The following is a 20,763-nucleotide window of genomic DNA, read 5'->3' as shown; positions in this document are numbered from 1 at the left end:
AATATGTCAGTTATTCATATTAGTTTTGTTGTTTTTATCAGTATGAGTCTCTTCGAGACCTCCCAGCAGAGATGCCCCCAGTCCTGGTTTCCCCCTCAGAATCCAGCTGCCCGCACCTCACAACCATGGTAATTAGGACCTAGGAAGCATAAGATGAGCCTTCCATGAGGCCCCCAAACCCCTCCTGGAAAGCCAGTGCCATGGGCGGGGCAGGGGCAGGAGCCCCCCAGGTCCCTCCCCCGCAGCTGGGGCCACACCTGGATCTCCAGCTGCTGCACCACCTGCATCTGCACGCGGCACTGGGCCGTGCTCCGGTCGTCCAGGGCGTGCTCTGTGTTGAGGTGTCTTCCAGGAGAGGAGGGGTGGAGAAGAGAAAGTTGGTTCTCCCGCTGTCACCACCCTCCCACCCCATCCTCTAATCCCGCCCACGGCCTGGAAGGCAGACAGACCAAGAGATACAAAGAAGGGAAAGGGAAGGAAAAAAAAACACACACACACATAACACGGGACAAGGGAGGAAGCTGCCTTCTCGTCAGCCTCCTTTGATGTCTTTGCTAAAATCCCAGCTACAGAGAGATCTAATTGCAGATGAACTAATTAAGTAAACCTCTGACGAAGCGTGAAAACAATTTGTTTGACCCTGATGCTGCAAGGGTCTGGGAGACAGCGGAGTTAATCAGTCAGTGACAGAGCCTGGCACGGCTGTGGCAGCTGGCCGCCTGCTGCCAGCCGCCTGTCCGCCAGGCCCGAAGGCCGTCACTAGGCCATCACTCTCCAGGCTGAATCTGGGGGAAGCTGGGGAGGGCGGTGGGGGGAGTCCTCTCCTTCTCCCCGCCCTCCCAACCTGGCTCTGGCAGCCTGGGGATGGGATGAGGAGGCTGCTGGCCCAGACACAGACTGGGGAGTGGGGAGGAATGATTAAGGAGTTGATGGGGAATGAATGGAACTAGGGGAAGAAATGGAACTAGGCCCCCCATGGGGTGAGGACAGCAGGGCAGCTGGTGGCTGATGGCCCAAGAAGGGGCAAGCTAGGTGCTAGGCTCAGGGCTGAGGGGCCCTGCAGAAAGGCTGCTGTCAGGGGAGGTGGGCTGGGAGGCAAAAAAGGGTGGGGGTGACACCTACTTGATAAACTGGCCCAGGTCTTCACACAGGGTCTCACAGCCTGGCCACTTGCACTCTCCGTGTCCGTAGAGGGGGTGGGAGCCTGGCGTCTCCTCGTGGGAGGAGCTGGGAGGGCAGGAGGGAGATGGCGGTCAGGGACCCTGAAGACCCCAGCAGCCCTGGGGCCAGGCCAGCCCCAGCTCTCCTGCTGGTGATGTTTTTGTCCCTGATACGGGTTCCCCAGAGGCTGAGCACAGTTTTGTGTGTCTTGGGAGAGGTAAACTTCCAGGTCCCTGAGCTCTGCTCCTCCCTCCCAGCCTTCAGGGTCAAGGCCAGGCCCTGGGCAGGTCTGTAGCACCTCCTCCTGGCCGGAGCCCCATACCTGTCTCTCCGAGGTGTGAGCACAGTGGGCTGTCCATTGGGCAGGGTGTGGTGGGAGAGGGGGGGTGAGACTTTGGGGGGGGCGGCAAACGAGGTAGCAGTGGTGGCCGCGCCAGTGAGGTCCAGCCCCTCCTGCTTGACGCTGTCCTCGGCGGGCTGCCCAGGGGCACCCTCGCCCTTCCACAGCTGGGGCAGGTCCGTCGGGCACACAGCTGCTGCCGGAGGGAGAGAGAGGGGAGGCTGGCCGGGCCCCAGGAACGCGTGGGGGCCCCCCACCTCACTCCTGGGAGCAGAGGCTTCCAGTGAAGGCTGTGGGACTGGGGCTGGGTGGGGGGCGGGCACTCACCTTGCGGGAGGGTCTGGAGGGGCCCGGAGGCTTGGTTGGGCTGCAGGCTGACCAGCCCCTGTCTCTGCAGGTTGAGCAGGTGCTGCTGCTGCAACTGTTGCATCTGTAGGAGCTGCTGCTGGAAGGCCAGCTGCTTGTTCCCCAGTGCCTGGTGGGGGGCCCGAGGGGGCAGGCAGAGAGGGGTGCCATCAGCCTCAGGAGTGCCATCTGGCCCCCACCCTGCGGCCACCCCCTCCCAGGGCCTGTCGGCCCCCGGAGCTGTCGTTGTGGCGTCCGCAGCTGCAGCCTCTCTGCTCCCAGCCCAGCTTCCATAGGGCTGCATGCCTCCTCGCAGTAAACACGCATGCACGCACACACGCACACACGCACGCGCGCAAACACACACAGCCAGACCCAGACACGCAGCACGACGCCCTCCCTGCTCCCGCCTCCCTCCTTCCGCTGCTTCAGCTCCCGCACCGCAGCTGTGCTCGCCTTGGGGAGGGGGGGCGGGAGGAGGCTCTCATCACAATGATGGATGAGCCTGTCAGACTCCGGGGGCCACTCTCGCCTGGCGGGCACCCTTCCCACATGCCTGGGGTGCCCCCCTTCCGCTCTGAGGAGGGGGCCTTCTCCCCTCCAGCTCCTCTCCTCTCCTGCTTCTTAGATACAGAGAATCAAGGAGTCTGATGGGACTTTAACAGATCAGCACCAGCAGGTCATCAGGACCCAGGCTAGGGAACAGTCGCCGCCCTCCACACTTCTCACTCTGCTCTAGATGGCTGTCTCCTGCTCTGGCCCCGGGTCCCCCCACCCACCCCCGCGAGTACTTCACACAGGCACTGACTGACAAGTCAGCCTGTCAGCAAGTCTTTTCTGAGCCCCAGGAGCCAAGCATGTCCTGGGGGCTTGGGAGGCAGGGATGGCTCTCCCCTGCCCTGGAGGTGGGGTCGGGGGCCTGGCTATTCAGTAAACCTGGCCTAGATGCAGAGAATACAGCAAATACAAGACCTTTGAAGGGGAGGCTGAGGGACAGAGGGAATGACTGGGCGTCAGCAGGGCAGCCTTCCGGAAAGAGGCAACTCAGAACTTGGCTGTGGTTTGGCCAGCAGGAGGGAAACGCGTGTCTAGGACCTGGGGTCGGCGGCACTGCAGGGCCTGGTATGGAAGCTCAGCAGGCACTGTGGCCCAGGTGGGGCAGTGGGTGTAGGCTGGGGAGTTCCCTGGAGAAGCAGGGCAGGATATTCTAGGGAGTGGCAGAAGTTAGGGCAGGGCTGAAGCGGGGCAGGGGGTTGCTGAGGGATTGAGGTTCTCAGGACCAGACTGGAGGGCTGAGGTGCTGGGTCACTAAGAGGCAGGAAGAGGGCAGGACAACATGGCAGCAGTCATGAGCGAGGGCCATCTGACACGCACACACACCTACACAGCCCTGCTCAGACAACACAGGGCTCAGCCCTTCTCTCCTAATGCAGTAACACAAGGCATGGAGAGAGGACTGAACACGGCCGAGGGGAGATGGAGAAATATGGGCCTCTATCTCCTCACCCCCCTGATCCCCTCCCCCAGCCTTTCCTGATTTTTCCAATATCCCGACAAGGCCATTCTCTCCTGATCACTTTGGGACTCCCAGCCTTCGACCAGGAGAGGACTGGGGCTGCAGGTGAGGGACTGGGGTCCTTTGAGGGGCACATCTGGCCCTGCCTGAGCCCCTTACCTCTTTGGGTTGCTGCTTCCCAGCCTGCTGTTGGGTGAGGAGTTGTAAGTGGAGTTGCTCTTGTTGCTTCTTGTAATATTCCTGCAGCTGGGGGTAGACAGCAGGGTGGGAGTGAGTTAGCAGAGGCCCCCAAAGCCAGGCCAGCCCTCTCATGACTGGGCTGCCACAAAACAGATGGGCCAGCAGGGAGACGTCTGCTCGCCCCAGTCTGCTCTGAGAGGGTCCCTGAGCAGAGCCTGGACGGAGAGGGAATGGAGAAGGGAGAAGGGAGCTTCATCCACAGCTCCGAGCCCTCCCTCTCCCTTGGTGGGTCAGGACAATGCCAGGATGTTCCAGTAGCCTGCTCTTCCCTATGGGTGGGGCCAGCACACTGTGAGGGAGTATGGGGGGTCAGGGGGGTCTGCTGTGGAGAGGCTGGACCTCTGACCTCTCCCCAGCTGTCCTGGAGGAACGCAGATCAGTTCGGCCTAAGCAGTCTCTCTGGTTTCTGCCGCGGCTTTGGCCCTTCGTGATGTTGGTGGTAACCAGGGTGGGAGTGGGGAGGCCAGTGCCTGGAACACCCCGCCCTCCTCTCCCTGCCTTTCCAGCTGCCCTGGGGCCAGACTCACCTGCTGGAGCATGAGCGCTTGCTGCTGCTGGAGCAAGGCCTGCAGCTGTGGGGGCGACAGGATCTGCTGCATCTGTTGAGGGGTGAGCATCTGCGGCGACATCATGGCCACCGACACGGGCACCTGTGGGATCCGGCCCCGTTAGCCCGCTCACCTCTACCCAACCCGGGGAGGGCCAGCACCCGAGGCCCCGCCCATAGCATGGTGGAGCAGCTCCGGAGTGAGCCTGCCTGTGTTCACATTCTGGCTCTGCCACCTGCCAGCTGCGTGTCTCTGGGCAAGAGACTCACCTCCCCTATTCTTGGTTTTCTTGTCTCTGAGATGGACATAGGGATAGTGCCTGCCTCTTAGGGTCATCATGATGGCTAATGAGTTAATATTTAGAACAGAGCCTGCAGACAGCAAGTGCTCCTAAGGGTTGGCTACTATAGGGTACGCTATCTTCTGTGCAGGAAAACTGACACTGGTCGGTAGAATCCATGCTTTGGAGGGTTTCTCCCTCAGTGATGGGGAAGGGCAGCACCTAGCCATTCTCGACTCCTGCTCAGTCTGTTCTAAGAAGCTGGGCCTGGCCGAGAGGGCAGTCTGCAGCCCTGGGAAGGTGTCAACATTGGGCCCACATGGAGCGAGGACCTGGACTTTGGCCCAGCTCACACACACGTCACATACTCCAGCACATCTGTCTAGGTGGCACACACAGTGGCCCAGAGTTGACATCCAGAAGCATTGTCAGTGTCATCCCATGTGGTACGAAGGTGTGATCTGGTCCAGGTGGGGCAGAAAGAACACCGTGTGGGGATGCAGAGACAGGTCGCTACTCCTAGCCCTGCACTGAACTTGCTGTGTGACCTCCAGCAAGTCACCTGCTGTCTCTGGGGTGTCAGTTTTCTCAACCATAAAACAGGGATTGGACTACAAGAGACAACTCCTTCCGGCCAGAACATGCAGGCTTCTCAAAGTAGGGCAGCTTTCTGCCCCTTGTCCTGGGTTAGGCCTCTACAAGAGGCCCAGAGAATCGAGCTACAGGCAAAAGGTTCAGAGAAAAACAGTATCATTCTTTTCCCAGTTCCCATCTCCCCTGAAACCCCCAGGCTTGTGCAGTCACAGCCAGGGAAGGCCAAGCTTCAACGCTGTCTTGTTGCCCTGTTTTAGAAGGACGGGTGTCCTGACGGGGGCAATCTTCAAGTCACACTTGCACAAGACTCTACTCTAAGCTCCCGTGTCACTCCCAAGCCCAAGCCAGGTGCCCACACGGCAGGCGCTCACTAGGTGTGTGCTCCCCTGAGCTGAGTTACTTTCTCCAACAGTTCAGCCTTAGGGTGGGGAGAGAGGGGTCCTGGTAGCCCAGTCAGGGAGTGGGTATCCTGCAGACTTGTCCTGGTCAGGACGGGACAGGCCCCTTTCGCTCCTGGCCCCTTTCATCTTCCCTAGCCCCACAGTAGGGCAGGAGGGGAGGAGCTGGTTCAGTTCAGGATCCCTGGCGGGGGCAGGACTCGGCCTTAAGCCACCAGTGAGGGAAGGCCCATGCAGACAGGCAATGGGGGAAGTACAGTGGATCCAGTGACATCAGGGAAATCTCACTGCCCCCACTCCTTCTTGCCCCAGCCCTGGGCTCCCCTCCTTTTTCCGAGCCATCTCTGTGCAAACATCCCTGGAAGGGGCAACTGGCTTTTTAGCCACGGCCACACCATGTGAATAAAGGCTCTGAGGGGCCTCTAACGAGGAGCCTTAAGGGGCAGGGTTGGGATTCACACCCAGGTCTGTGTGCTTCGTGGTTCCCGGTGTTCCCATGTCCCATATGGTCTGCCCCACCCCAGAGAAGGTCCTGAGAAGGGTTAGGAGAGTGTGTGGAGATGGAACCATCCTGCGAACTGAACGGGTCAGTGAGGCTGGAGATCCCAAAAGCCAGCCCCTCTTCTTACAACTGTCTCCCAGGGAGACTCGGGGAAGCCAGGCTGCAGGGCTGTTCCGGTCCCCTCTCAGAGGGGCTTGGGGTGGGGGGCAGACAAGGGCCCAGATCCACCCTCTTTGCAGAACCAGCCCATGTCCTTTGCTGGGTGTCCCCGAGGCAGCTGGGTAGCTGCTTACCTGTCCATTTTTCCCCCCTACCCTGGGGGCAACCAACATGGTGGTGCTGAACTCAGTTCTTGCCCAATATCGACTGTTCTTTGAAATCACCAAGCCTCACTTTCTGCATCTGCTAACTGGGGGGTCTGGAACGCCTGCCCTCCCTACCTCACAGGGCTACTCAAGAGGACGTTGCTGGCGGCTGATTATGTGCCAGGCACTAGGCTAAGCCCTTTGTGCATATACTCTCCCTGAATCTTCACAGCAACCCTGGGAGGAAGGGACCATCATCGCCACCATTTTACAGATGAGAAAACTGAGGCCTGGAGGGACAGTGGGAGAAAGGGTACGTGAAAGTGGCTTGTACGCCATGAAATTCTACACAAATATAAAGAAAATTACTTTTTAAAACCTGGGTTTTCCTTTTCCCTTCTTTCCCTCCCTTCCTCCACGAGTGCACGTTCGGCATGCCAGAGCCCCAGGGGCATTACGAGGCAAGGACCACTTCAGACACAAGCTCTGGGCCTCCCATCTTCATTGCTGTGATAACTAGAACTAGAGGAGACAGATCTGCCCCCAGCAGGGAAGACTGAGTCCAGACACCCCGGAGATCTTTCCAGGCACCAGGTGTGTGAGTCACTGCAAGTGGCCTGCAGGAAAGGATGTGGCATTTCCTTCCTTGGGGCTTTCCTACTTGGAGGCAGGGGAATGGAAGAGATGACCTTGGAAGGCTTCCCTGGCCCCTGCCATTCCTGCCAACTGGCCGAGCAGCTGGATGGAGAGGCGGCTGCAGAAATCTGGACACATTACCTTGTGTGTACTTGTCTTGAAGATGGCCCAGGCGGGTTGAGAAAGGTCACTGAGATGGCCGCTGCCTGCTGATCTCCCGAGCTGGCTGAGCCTGTCTCCTCCCCTCACGCCCCTTGAGGGTTCTGGGAACTGATCTGGAGCTCCCCTGGTGTCCCCACTGACCCTTCACCAGACTAGGATGTGTCAGGATGGGCACCGTCAGCTAGTCAGCTCAGCAAGGCCCGTGAGTCACCATCGGGAGGGCAGCCAGGGCAGCAAAATGCTTACAAAAGCCTGGCAGTGTGAGCCCTGGGCGGAGTGCCGACAGCAGCCTCCAGCCTCTCCCTCAGGGGCCCTGCTCAGGCCTGGAGCCCTCCACCATGAACATAGTATGCTGGACTGGGAGGAACAGGGATGGTACCTGAACTGGAGGAAGCTTATTTGGAAGCTGAGTGTTGGGATGGATGCAATTTGGTGAGAGAATCAAGGCCCTAACCTCAACCTCTTAAGTATGGGGTCTAGGGTCTTTGGGAGAGTGGGGAGAGTAGGCCAGACCTTAGTTTAGGTTAAAACTTCCTTGCAAATGACCAGAAGGTAGTCCTCGGACCTGGCTGGAGCTATAGCAAGAAAGATCGTGGTGAGACACCAAGAAGAACTTCTAGAAACAGCAAGGAAGTTGAGAAGATGAGACAAAAGCCGGGCACAGCTAAGGGGCCTGCTCTAGCCACCCTTCTGCCCAAACTCCCAGCTACCTGTGCTTCCTTCTGTGAGTGGCCTCTCCCTGCCTGGGGCCCAGGCCCTGGCACAAACCAGGCAATCTCTAGGCTGGAGCTGGAGACCTAATCTGGTTTTGGAAACTCTTCTGAAGCTGGCTGTAAGAAGAGAGGCTAGTGAACATGGCTGGGAGGTGAGTGGGCAGGAATCTTGCCTTGAGTTGGGGAGTACAGCAGTGTCCTGTGGGGACCGCTGGGAAAGGTGCTGCCATTGATCTGTACTCATTTCATTTGAGCTCCAAATCAACAAAATGCACGCTTCCTTATCCCCCACCCTCACCCCTGCCAGTCTTGAGCTCACAGGAGAGGTATTTCTAAGCCCTATACCCTACTGGGAGACAGAAGCCCCACTTCTAGGAGACTGTGAACTTGAGGGTGGGGATGAGACGCAAGTAAGGTATCCAGGGTTGGAGGAGGAAAAGGATCACCAGTTGGGGTTCCAGGTTCCTGGAGGAGTTCAGACACGACCCCAAGAAGCCCCAGCTCCCTGAGCCCAGAGAACCATCAGGCTAGGTCTCTGTACTGGGGACTGCTGTTCGCTACTACTGGCCGCGTCATGGCGCAGGCACGAAAGTGTGAATTCTGGAGCTAGTTGTTTGGGTTTAAATCCTGGCTCTGCCCCTTGTTAGCTGTGTGACTTTGGACAAGTTTCTTAACCTCTCTGGGCCTGAGTTGCCTCATTGGCAAAATGCGGCTAATAACAGCATCTATTCCCGAGGATGGTGAGGATAAAATGAGACATTTGTAAAGTACCTAGTGCCTGCCCCATGGTAAGCACTCTGCAAACGTCAGTTGTCAGTTTCAGAAGGACTGTTTGTCGACTGATCTCTCTCATTTTGTGGGGTGGCCTCCTAAGGCAGATTCCACAGCCTCCCTCCTTCCTCAGTTATTTCAGATCCTACCCTCATATCCAGCTGCAAAGCCCCTGATGCCTGATCTCAGTCCCTCTACCACCAAGCTCCTTCCCCCATACTTGGGTCAGCAGACCCGCTCTGGGTTGGGGAACATGCCTACTGTTCCCTAGACTAGCCCTCTCTGTTCTTGGAAGTGGGTACCACCCTGGGCCAAGGGTGGGAAAAACTCCCAACAGTAGCTCAAGGATCACTTCAGACCCAGGAAGTATTTGGGGACGGGGTGGGGGTTCCTAATTCAGAGACCCAGTCCTGACACCACGTGGGTGTGAGACCCTTCTATACTCTTCCAATTCAAGAACTTTCTCTTCTTCCCATTGGTGGCTTTCTGGATTCTGCCCTCCCCTCCTCCACCCAGGCCACTCCTCCCCTTTGCCCGACTCCTCCCCTTTGAGGCCTGCCTCATTAGGCTGGAGACTTTTAAAGAAGGCCACTGCTTCTTCAACTTCTTCAAAGCACTTTCTTGCAGAACGTAGGCTTGTTTTGCATAAAACCCAGAGATGCCCTCTGAGCCTCAGAGCACTGGACTCTGTCCTAGGACAAAACTCAGACCCGGGTCCTTCTCCGGGCGCCCTGCGCCCCACCCCCGCCCCGCTCCTTACTTCCCCCAGTCCCTCAGCACCCCATCCCCCAGGCTCCAGAGCTTCGCGCCCGGATCGCGCTCACTCTTCCTCCCTTAGATAAACTTCCTTTCAAAGCCTCGCTTAATCCTCTCCCCAATTCCAAGCCTCCCTCTCCTGCTGCGGGGAGGGTGGGGGAGAGCGAGGAAGCTCGGCTGCGGGCCGAGGGGGAGGGGAGGGGCTGCCCGTGGAGTTGTGACCCACCCCGACTCAGACTGCAATTCTCCCAAGTTCTTTGTGACACAAAAGGTAAACAGAAGGCCTGGCTCGCCCCCGTCCCCCACCCTCTCCTCCCCTCCCCCAGCCAGCCAGATGGGCCTGCGCGCTGGGGGGAAGGGAGTGGGGGAAAAAAGGGCAGATTGTGCAAAGGAAAACAAAAGAGACAGAGAGACATCAAGAGACAGGAAACGCGGGGAGACATACTTGGTGGGTGAGAGACGAAGAGGCGGGGATGTGGTGGCCTCAGCAAGGGCGAGAGCCTGGGAGGGGAGCAGAGAGGGACGGGCCTAGTGACCCACAGGGACTGAGAAACTGACAACTCAGAAGTGCCCGGGAGAGACCCTGAGGGCAGAGCCAGAGAAGAGGAAGCCGGCAGAGAAATGAGGGACTAAGGGCTGAGTCAGACTCAAACTCTGAGCAACAGACGCTGAGGCTCAGCGGAGAAAGGCCCAGCGGTCAGGTGCAGGCAGAGGCGGTGTTTCCCCACCACGTCCCACTGGAAAGCTGCTCCCTCCCTGGCACTGGGGATGGGCCAGAGCAATTCTCCAGCCCGTCCTTCCCCTCCCTCAGTGCCAAGCCCACCCTCCCGCCCCGGCCCCAGCCCCAGCCCCAGCCCAGCCCAGCCCCAGGGGCGTCCTCCTCACCTGCACAGCAGAGGCCGACTGCTTGCTCTCATTATTCCCTGGGGAGCTCAGGCCCGAGGCTTGCTGCAGCAGGAACTGCCGGGCCACCTGGAGAGCCTGCAAGACAGGGGGAGTCAGTGCACCCAAAAAGGGGAGGTCAGGGTCGAAGGAAGGTCTTGGGGGTGAGTGAGAGGGTCACAGGGTCCACCTGCACTACGGGATAAGGATAAAGGTAGGAGTCACGGGAACAGTCAGGCTTCAGGGATCAGAGCCTACAGAGAGTCACTCTGGGACCTGGTGAAGTTTTGTTGGGACTCAATGGGGCAGCAGACGGAAGGGTCAGTGGTCAAGCAAGGACCACTGGTGAAAGGACAGCAGCGGACTCAGGGTATTAACAGGTACTATTTCTTGAGCATCTACTGTGTGTCAGGCACTTTATAGGCAAGATCTCATCTAATCCTCTCCCAGAGCGTGTGAGGCAGGGATTATCAGTTCCATTTTGCAGATGAGGAAACTGAGTCTCCAAGAAGTAACATGCCTAAACTCACACAGCTAGGAGGTGTTACTTGGCCAGTAAGCCTGGCTCCAAGGCCATCTGCCTCACTAGGTGGTCTGTCTGGGGGCTAAGAGAGTGCACTCACTTGGAGTCAGAGCACACGGGGGGGGGGGGGGGGGGTAGTTGATGAGGGTGGAGTCTAAGGGTCTGAGCACTACATGGCTTTCTGAGCCTGGGGGAGTCTGGGCATGTGGCCTTATGGCACTGGTGGAGTTTGATTAAGTCCTGAAGGGTGTGTCACACCGCCCATAGTGGTCAGGGCTTGAAGGCCATGGTGGCTTAGACTGCACTCTGAGCTGGTATGGTCATGGGAATGGGAAGTGTATGGAGTTTGCAGAAGTACCTCCGGCCAGTTAGTGGGCATGGGAGGTGGGCAGATGGGCAGTGAGAGGTTGAGTAGGTCAAGTGGGAGGAGGCCTAGAAAGTTCTCTGTTAAGTTAGCCAAGCCCTCCATCCTCCCCGCTCCAGGCCAGGGAGGGGGCTCAGAGGCAGGGGATGTGGGGACCTGTCCCGAATTTACAACCCAGGAGCACAAAACCTGTCTGCCTCCAGGTTCCTCAAGGACCCCGTTGGGGGCCAGAGCAGCTGTGTCCAGGCCTCTGACAGGGGGCTCTGGCATCAGGGGGACCGAGTTTGAGTCCCAGCTGTGCCACAGCGAACAGCAGTGTGGCCTTGGGCAAAGTTATTCCCCCTCTCTGTGCTTCAGGCTTCTGATCTGCAAAACTGGGCCACTCCCCACCTCCAGAATGCTAGCGGGGTTAAAGGACCAATGCTTGGCATTTAGTTGGCATTCGAAAAGTGTCTGCTCCCTTCCCTTCTCGTGAATCCTTCACCTCCTCTGGCCTCTCCCCAGCGCACCTATTAAATGAAACGTGCTACCTGCAACTCCCACTATCCCACCTCGAGCACCGGCAAGGTGGACCTGTGAGGTGGGACACGGATGCACTCCCACACCCCGCCACTCAGCAAACACTGCCGGGCCTGCTGTGTACCAAGCATATATACACATCCCCTTCACAGCTCTTTCATTGAATAGCTGAGCTTCCCTGAGGCTTAAGTCTAGTTTACCTTAGGATGGTAGTACCTAAATACACTCGCTGTGTCTATGGGACCGCGTCCCAGGCAGACCTGGGGTCCAGACCAGCATACTCCTCACCAGCCCCCGATCCTAGGCCTCCCTCACCCGCCTCTTCCCAGGGACCTCACACCCTGCCTGTGTTTCTTCAAGATTCACATCAGAAAGTAGAAATCTGACCTTCTGAGTCAAAGGCCCTAAGAGGCTGTGGGAGGGGGTGCAGGGTGAGGAGAGGGAGGTGGCCAGGTGGTCATTTGGAACGGGCCTCTGCCTCTATGGGCCTCACTTTTAGGGAAACCCCTCTGGGTCTAATGACACAGGTTGGACAGATGCTCTTTGTCCTCTGAAGGTAGAGGTAAGGGACAGGGGTCAGAGGGCGAGGTGGGGGAAGAGGATGGCTTACAGGGGCTGGCCAGCCCAGGCAATCCACAGGGGACACTGGTTAGGGTAGGGAGAGGAAGCACCCTGGATCCCTAGCAGGGAGAAGGGAGACACCGGGGAGGGTTTTCCAGGGGACAGTGGGGGAGCCCCATGCAGTCTCCTGGTGAGGGGAGTGGCCTGGGGGAACTGTTACTTTGTGGTCCCCTGGAGCATGAAATGTACAAGATTTATAGGAAAAAATGACAGGGCCTTGCAGTCTCACTCCTGTGAGACCTCCCAGTGACAGGCCCTTGCCACCCCGCCTCTCACTTTCCTGCCCATTAGACCAGATGACAGGGCACCAGGTGAGACCCTAGGCCTGGTCAGGCGGTCCCCTCCTCTGACCTCCCGCCTTCCTGCTTCCTATGTGCCAGGGACCCTGCTAGGTGCTGGAGATGCAGAGAAACAACGTGGCCCTGCCCCAGGGGCTCAGGGCCTGGTGCCGTGGGGATGTCTGTCAGAGACTGAGGCAGAGGTGAACACTGGCACCAGAGCCCAGATGAGGGACGACACTGACTGGAGGCCAGAAGGTCGGGCTCACCGGGTGGACGAGAACGACGAAGGGTGTTTCAGGCACAATGATCCCCACACCACAGACGACAGAAATGGCTGGGGAGTCTGGGGAACTTGAAACCATTTCCAAGGGCAGAAAATCAAGTTGGGTTTAGGGCAAGTACCTGGAGAGGCTGGAGGAGCCCTAAGTCAAATCCTCCAGGCACTGCATTCATTCCTTCTTCACTCACTTGGATCACTCACATTCACAGCAGCCAGCCACGTACTGGCGCTGTGCTTGGAGAAGACGGGGAGGTGACAGTGGGCAATGCACACTCTTTTCATATAATTTTCTTGCAGCCCAGCCTTGACCCAATTTGGGACTCGGTGCTACCTAGAGATCACCCTGTAGGTGCCCAGGGGTGGGGGTGATAGGCAGACTCTGGGTTTGGGGTCCAGATACCTCTGAGTCCCGGCCCCATTCCACCCCACTGAGGGGCCATTGCAATCTCATGCACAGCCTGGTGAGGCCTAGGAATGCGCCTTCCCCTAACTGGACTCTTGGGTGTTTTCAGCTGTCTGGATGTGAAAAGGAGGTGCAGTTGGTTGAAAAGTGGGGAGATCAGAAAAAGAATCTCCAAAAGAAAAGTGGGCTCAGTTTCCCTTCCCTGAGGGCTAGAGATACCCAGATACAGCCTTGAGTGGTACGAGGCGTTTAGAGTCCCACCTGGGAGACGGCATCATGGGAAACCTGGGGGTAGGGAGGGGGCTCAGGGCAGAATGGGAAATGGGGAGCCATTTGGCCTTTTAAACCTCATTTTCCTCCTCCCTCCATCCATCAAACTGAAAACCAAATGCCCAGCTCTGTGGGATCGGGAGTAAGGTCTAGCTTTTCTCTCAACAAGGCAGTACTGGTCCATTCAGTGCCTGGACCCTGGTCAAAGGGATCTGGATCCAAATCCTGGCTCCACCAAATACTGAGTGACCTTGTGTAAGTCACTTCACAGCTCTGAGCCTCAGTTTCTTCCTCTGTAAAATGGGAATAACCCTGCAGTCAGCTCACAGATTTGCTGTGAAGAATACACGGGACAATGTACGTGTACTCAGCACAGTGCTGGCTGAGTACAGGGGGTCAGGCACAGGGGGTCCTGGATAGACATTAGCTACTGTGATTGTGATTATTAATCTCTCACCTTCCCAGGCAGCTCCCAGTCATTTGTCCAGTGCCACCCAGTAGGACTTGTTAACCAATCTCTCTTCCATCTACACCCACCCCCATTCTCCCTCAAGCCTAAGAACTCAGTCTCACTAATGAAGCCTCACTCTCCTCCCCCCACCGCCCATTCAGAAGTCATTAGCAGGATCTCCACAATTAGGAACAAATGGCTTATAACGGATGGCATCCAGGGAGGGCAGCTGGGATGGAGGGGAGTGAAGCTAGCGCTTTGAGGGCAACAGGGAGCCGCTGTGAAAAGAAAAACAAGTCTTGGGGCAGAAGGATCTCTCATCTTCGGGGTGAGACCACACTCTCATTTCTGTCTTGGAGAATTCTGGGGAGGAGGCACCCTCTCCGTGGCGGCCAGGTGCGGGGCGTTTACTGGAGGATTCCCAGTCTATGCTGGGGCCCCAGCCTTACTCCGTGAGTGTTTGGGAAGGTGGGAATGTGATGTTCAGGGAGACAAGCTTGAAGGGCTGAACTTTTGAGAACAGAGGAGCAGAATCACACAGATCGCAGACGTGGTGAACTGGGGTACTGGAGGGCATCTAGTTTAGTGTTTTCCAAATTGCTGGTCATGATCCAATGGTGGGTCAAAATATCAACTTAGAAGGTTAAAAAAAAAAAAGGAAAAATACACACAGGCACACACATACGTGAAAAATATCAGAATTATTAAGTAAGCATAAGCATTGTTTCATGCAAATCTGTGTGCTGGGGCCCCAAGTAAAAGGGATTTCTTACTGTAGACTCAAGCAAAAAGGTTTGTGAAACACTGATCTAGCTCACTTTACAGATCAAGAAACAGAGATACGGAGAGGGGCAGGGACGTGCCCAAAGTCACACAGTGGCAGAAGCAGAACCTGAATCCCCGGGCCTGACCCAGGGCTCTGCACAGGGAAGAGGAGCGGCTGGGAGCTGGGTAAGCAGGATGGAGGACCCCCAGCAAATTCCAGCTTAATTCAGACTGTGGTGAAGGGCAGCCAACATAAATCAAACCCAAACTTCTTTTGTGTGAATCTAGCTAATTTTGGCAAAACTGGGATCGCAACTGTCTTGATAATTAATTTCAGCTGGGGGCTGGCTAGACTTAGAGGAAGGGACACTAGGAGGGTGTTTTGGGGGCTGGCCCATCCCAAACCCGAAAAGCACTCCCAGGAAGGCCCATCACCTGCCCCCCAGAAGATGACTTTTGATTCATTTATCTAGAATTCAGTCGGTATCCATGGAGCTCCACAGGGCACTTGCACTGTCCTAGACACTGGGGACACGCTGTATTGGCTTTAACGGGGCTCACATTGTAGGGAGATGAGACAGATGCTAAGACAGAGAGAGAAGCAAGCTGGGAGCCGGTGGTAAGCGTTCTATAGCTGATGGCTGGCTGGGTACTTAGGCTGTGTGGCCAGGGAAGTCCTCTCCTAGGACACATTTAGGATGCGGGGCCACTCTTTCAGGAGAAGGTATTCATGATGGAGGAAGGAGCTGGTGCCAGAGCCCGGAGGTGGGTATAAGCTTGGTGCATTATGAACCAAAAAGGCCAGTGTGGCCAAGCTGAGTGGCCTGAGAGGAAGTCCTAGAGGTGACCAGCGGCCAGACTACAGGGACAGTCGCTTTTTATTGCATTCTACATTTGGGGAAGAAAGGCTGGAGGCTTTTAAGCAGGAAGTGATACAATCTCTGAGGGTAGATACCTAACCCACTGCTAGTAAATAGTAGGTGCTTAATAAGTACTCATTGACTTGAATTAAACAGGAAACATCGCTCCATCTACCCCTTGAAATACAGGTCCTCTGGGACCAGAGGGAAGGGGTGCAGGGAGAAGGGTCAGAGGTCAGTGGCCCCAACCACTGAGGGTACTGACCTGGGGGGATCCAGGTTCTCCACCAGCAAGGCTTTGTCCTCCAGCAAAGAGACATAAAAATGAAATTACACAGAGAAGGTGGGGCAAGGAGGATGGGGGAGAGACCATAAAACCCCCGAAGTGATTCTACACCTTTTTCCCTTGGAAAAAAAAAAAAAAGCTTTTTGGAAAAGGCTGTAAATTTTTTTTACACCAACCTCGTAAAAATGACATCGGCGCATTCTCAAATTAGAACCATTAAAATGAAAACCAGCAACACACAGATACAGACGGGCCCACGTGGGTGGGAGGCGCACAGCCTGGCTGCACAGCCCGGTTTCAGGACCCCTTCCCCGCCAAGCATCTTGAAAATGCGTCCTGTCCACAAAAGAGAATTAACAAATGAACCCAACAGTGCTGAAAAGGGCAAGGCCCTCCTGAAAGGCTCCTTCCTCCCTCCCTGCACGCCTCCAGCGGTGCTGATGTAGCCTCAGGTTCTCCAGCCCCTTTGGGGCCAAAACCAGCTCCACCAGTAGGCATAGCAGTGGCATCTGGGAAGGAGCTGAAATAGTGCGGGGAGGGGGGCCTGCACTACCCCGTGGGTCCCCTTCCTCGCTGCTTACCACACTGCTTGGAAACACTCCTCCCTGATGCATCCTGGTAACTGGAGTTCTCGGGGAAGGGGGTCTATTCCCAGGTCTGGGTTCAGAGCCACCATCAACCCAGCCACTGCCCTCACAGTAGTCTCTTCCGCAAGGGGTTGTAAATGTGGGATTTAGAGTGGGGGCTGGGTGGGGCATGCAGTTCCCTCCCCACAGGCTCCCACTGGGGCTCCTAAGAATGAAGGCACTCTCAGGAGAAAACCTAGCTCCCCCACTAAGGGGTGGTCTTGGGGTGTGACCCACCCCACTTCAATCCTTACCCCTCAGAAGAGGAAACATTCACCCTCACTTCCCCAAATTCTCCCTTCTGTCCCCAAACTCCTATCAGTAAGGACAAGAACTCTGGTATAAAAAGAGAGTGAGAGAGGGGATGTCAGAATTCCCCATCAAAAGGGAAGCCCAGGGGTAGAATGGGCTGACTCCCTCCAGAGACCCTGGGCCCCTCCTCTACCTTTCTCTCCTCTCTTAGGGAAACTTCCTTTTTTGTTAGACTAGGAGGCAGACACACAAAACAAGATGTCTTTGGCTTAGTAACCCAGGAGGGGTACAAGAAGGGGGATAGGTGCCCTCCCCTGACAAATCCACTCACAACCCTGCCCTGGTCCCTGCCCTACCCAGCCCCGCCTCTCACCCACCCTCTAGTCCCAGACAGAGGAGGGAGCGGGGAGTTTCTAACGCTACCCCACAGCTGTTGGAGAGTCAGGGACTTAACGGAGGTGAAGTTTCTAAGTCTGCCCTCTGAGGAGTTCGGGGCCCCAACTCTCCCTCCAGGCCAACACCTCCTGGGGAGGGGCTCATTCGACAAAAACAAAAGGAGAGTCTGGAAGGTGTGGGACCAGAGATGAAAGAGCAGAATGTGGGGCAGGAGGGTGGGAGTCTCAGAGACTGAAGAAATGCGCTCCAGACATGAAGACGAAAGACAACTGTTGACAGCGTGTGTGCAGTGGAGGGGGTGTCTGTGCTAATTCCCCTCTGAAGACCTCCCCCATCTCCTTGGCTGGGGCCGAGGAGAGCCAGATGGGGGAGGAAAACAAAAATCTCTTCCATTCTTCCTTTCCCCCATCGCCCAACTCCCCGACACTCCCCGACACCCCCCCATCTCTATGGAGCAGGGTGATTAAAAGCCCATCAATTGCAGAGCCCCCCAACCACTTTGAACCTCCTCACAGGATGTGAACAGGGCGGGATTTGGCCCTGGTTGCCATGGCAACTGTGGTGGGAGTTCCCAGACGCTAGGCAACCCTCCCGTGACCCTCGCTGACCTGTCACCCCCGCAACCTGAGGACAATAGGAGTGCAGGCTCTGGAGGCCCAGGACGCCTTTCAGCCCAGCCGCCAGCAGCTCTGCCCGCCCCCACCCCGCCTGGCCCAGTCCTCCTGGCCCCAAGTCCAGCGAGCATTCAGCCTGGTCCCCAAGACCTCCCTAGGCCCTCCGCCTCACCTCCCCAAAGCCGGCACACGCCTCTCCCAGCCCTGGCTGCCCCCGGCCAGGGAGCGCAAAGGGTACTTGTGGAGTCCCTGGGGAAGGCCCTTCACACTAGGAACATTTTCATACGGTGAAATCAGATCAGGTTAAAATGCAAGGACAACCTTCCAAGAAAAGAGTGATCATAAAGGAGAAATACGGGGAGGTGCTGAGGAAGGGGACTTTTTTTGGTGAAAGAAGGGAGGGGATTGACGGGCGGCTGGCAGTCCTGCTGGGTCTGGAGCATTCTTTAACAGCAGCTAGAGATCACCAACTCCAGCTGGCCAGCAGGGTGTATGTTTGCCTTGTGAATGTTACGTTCCAGGGCCCTCAGCAGCCCCCATACTTCTTCTCAGGATAGATTCTCCATGAGGCGGGAGACCAGGTGAGGTGGTACTGCATTGTCACTACCAAAAGCGGGGCTGGAAGGAGGGAGCGGGAAGCTGGGACCTTGACTGCTAAAACAGGGCAGCCAGACAGGGACCCTCCTCTAGTCAGACTGGGCCTGGCAGCTGGCCGTCCACCCACCCCTGCCTCTGTTTAAACAAGCTCCCGGACTGCTGTTGCGTGGAAACAGGCGCCTGCTCTTGTTCCAAAGTGACGTGGCTGCCCTCTTCAGCACTGTTTGTTTCAGCCTAAAGTCCTGTCACCAGCCTGACTTCTGACTCGCCCCGTTCCTCTCTCTCTCTCCTCTGTCAACTCATTACTCCCAAAGGCCAAGACTGCATTTCCAGGGCTTGTTTATCCAGAGCAGAGGGGCAGGGACCAACAGACCGACAGATGGACAGAGGAAGAGGGGCTTCAAGAGCCATGTGGACACAAGGAGGTGGGACCAGGGCAGCGCCCCGCAGACCCACTCCCTCTCTCTGCCTCTGTAGTGGCCTCTAGGGCTGCAGGCAGTGCGGCTTCCGGTGGTTTGTTTTAAGAGCACTTTGGGGTTGGGAGGCAGTGCTCTCAGTCACTCCCAGCAGTCATTTATTTAGCACCTACTAGGTGCCAGGCCTTGCTCCCTCCGGTTCCCTTGGGGACTGTGAGTGTGGTGGGAGCTGAGCCCTGGACTAGGAGTCTGGACACCTATGGTCTAGCTGTAGCCTTTCCTGGGTCACCTGGACAAGTCAGTGCCACCTCTGGCTGCCCCTCATCTGCAACATGGGACTACTGATACCCATCTCCCAGGGACAGTGAGGTGATTAAGTGACACAGCCTACGTGGATGACCCAAAGCACCTAACAGAGGTGAGGTATTTATTTGTCCTCGAAGTACTTCCTGGTTGGGGCTGAGAGGGAGGAGGCGCCCCTTGGGCCAGGCTCTCTTTCCTCTAGTCTCTCTACCCCACAGAGTCAGAGACATTTTTTTCTTGGGGTGGGGGGGTGGGGTGGTTCCAGAAAGTGTTACCCTGAAGCTTCCCTTAAAGCCTCACTCATATGCTGGAGATTGAAGGATGGCCCACAGACTGTTTCCTTTTAATTGAACATTTTGTAATTTTAATTTTGCAGGGTTCTTTTCATAGTATGGAGCCAAGAAGACCTTTTTAAAGTCTCAAATATTTTCCTTGGCCCCGGGTACTACGCCCATCGTGAGCCCAAATGGATAAAACAGCCCTCCCTCTGCCTGCCTCCAAGTCTCCACCCCAGTTTATTTGTGAAACAGATACAGGATTTTCCAGGACTTTGGGATATTCACCAAAACAAACAGGGATAACTGAAACGTGGAATAGAGATGGTAAAACACAGCTTGAGTGCAATTCAGAACAGAGATACCTGATCGGTACAGACGGTTCTGTCTCTCCCCACCCATCTCCCCACTTACCTGATATCTGTATCCACTTTTCCCTTTAAATAATTTTTTAAAAGAAACTTTCCAGTTTCAGGATTCCTCCCCAGCCCTCCCCCCACATTCAAAATTTTTCATAGCTGTCTACCTAGAGGTGCAGGAAGGGAAGAGTTTTCACCCATAAAAAAATGGGAGCCCTTGGAGATTTCTGGTGAGGTGTGTTTTGTTGTTATTTTGATAAAGGGTAGGGGTTCTGCCCGTTGAGCTTCTGTCCACAGTATATGGCACATACTCTGTGGGTCTCTTCCCCCTGAGAACCTGCTTAGGAGGGTTTGGAAGATGCCAGCAAACTCCTAAGGACCATCTCCCTGGGGAAAGGAGACAGACCCTTTCTGCTCAAGCTTCCAGTGTTTGCAAGAGGAAGTGATTTTTTAAAGTTCTCAGTTCTGTTCACATCCATACTGACCCGTCATTGTGTATAGGGATTTCATACCCAAACTGTATCTGACCCTAACAACCCCTGTACTTCAGGTGCCAAGAGACCAAGGATTGGCCTCAGGGAAGCCCAGTCCTGGCCAAGGTTGACTGCTGATAAGAGGCAGGCTGGGGCTTCACCTGGGTTTGTTCAGTTCCTGAGTTAGTGTTGGCTGACCAGCTCAGTGCAGAGTGCAGGTGCCGGGCTTCTGATGGTGCTGCTTTCAGTCTGACCTGTAGCTGTGAGAGTGGTGGGAAAGCGTCCCTTAGCAGCTATGGAGTGAGGGGAGGAGCCCCAGGGTAAACCTGGGAGAGAGCATGAGGGCAGCATGAGCACACACATAGGTGCACACGAGGCAGGGGTGGGGCACGGGCGGGGAGGTACACGCAGGACCCAACTTTTCTGCATTCTCAGCAGAGCCCCCAAGGGGCAGTACCACCAGCAGTGATTCGAGGAGCAGAGTCAAATAAGACAAGGAGCATCACAAGGCCAGGGCAGGCTGGGCCGGTTCTCCTGAACTTGTCAAGCATGATTCTGTCTTTTTCCCAGGTGGGGCGGGGACCTGGGGCCCCTGCTCTGTCATAACCCAACTAGGCTCCCCACCCTAAGGCCTCTAGATCCTCAGAAAGGCTCATCTTAAGCTCCTGAACTCTGCAGTT

At 56.3% G+C, this 20,763-nt stretch overlaps 1 protein-coding gene across 7 annotated transcripts in view; it reads right to left on the bottom strand.

The window, feature by feature from the left end:
• Nucleotides 1-20,763, bottom strand: part of FOXP4 (forkhead box P4) — a 48,917-nt gene that overhangs the window by 9,729 nt on the left and 18,425 nt on the right. For 2 of the 7 annotated variants that reach the window (XM_032463042.1, XM_032463040.1), the window contains exons 3-10: nt 20,245-20,343; nt 10,153-10,248; nt 4,130-4,252; nt 3,522-3,608; nt 1,829-1,976; nt 1,484-1,697; nt 1,123-1,227; nt 258-345 (exon numbers count right to left, since the gene is read on the bottom strand). In XM_032463042.1, coding sequence (XP_032318933.1) covers nt 258-345; nt 1,123-1,227; nt 1,484-1,697; nt 1,829-1,976; nt 3,522-3,608; nt 4,130-4,252; nt 10,153-10,248; nt 20,245-20,343 — 960 coding nt within the window. The remainder of the gene's footprint in view (nt 1-257; nt 346-1,122; nt 1,228-1,483; nt 1,698-1,828; nt 1,977-3,521; nt 3,609-4,129; nt 4,253-10,152; nt 10,249-20,244; nt 20,344-20,763) is intronic. The other 5 variants (XM_032463043.1, XM_032463041.1, XM_032463044.1 and 2 more) reach the window with 3 other exon arrangements.

The sequence above is a fragment of the Camelus ferus genome, chromosome 20, assembly GCF_009834535.1.
Source record: "Camelus ferus isolate YT-003-E chromosome 20, BCGSAC_Cfer_1.0, whole genome shotgun sequence".
NCBI lineage: Eukaryota > Metazoa > Chordata > Mammalia > Artiodactyla > Camelidae > Camelus > Camelus ferus.
Note: the sequence above shows the minus strand (reverse complement) of the source record. Positions and strands in the feature narration are given on the sequence as shown.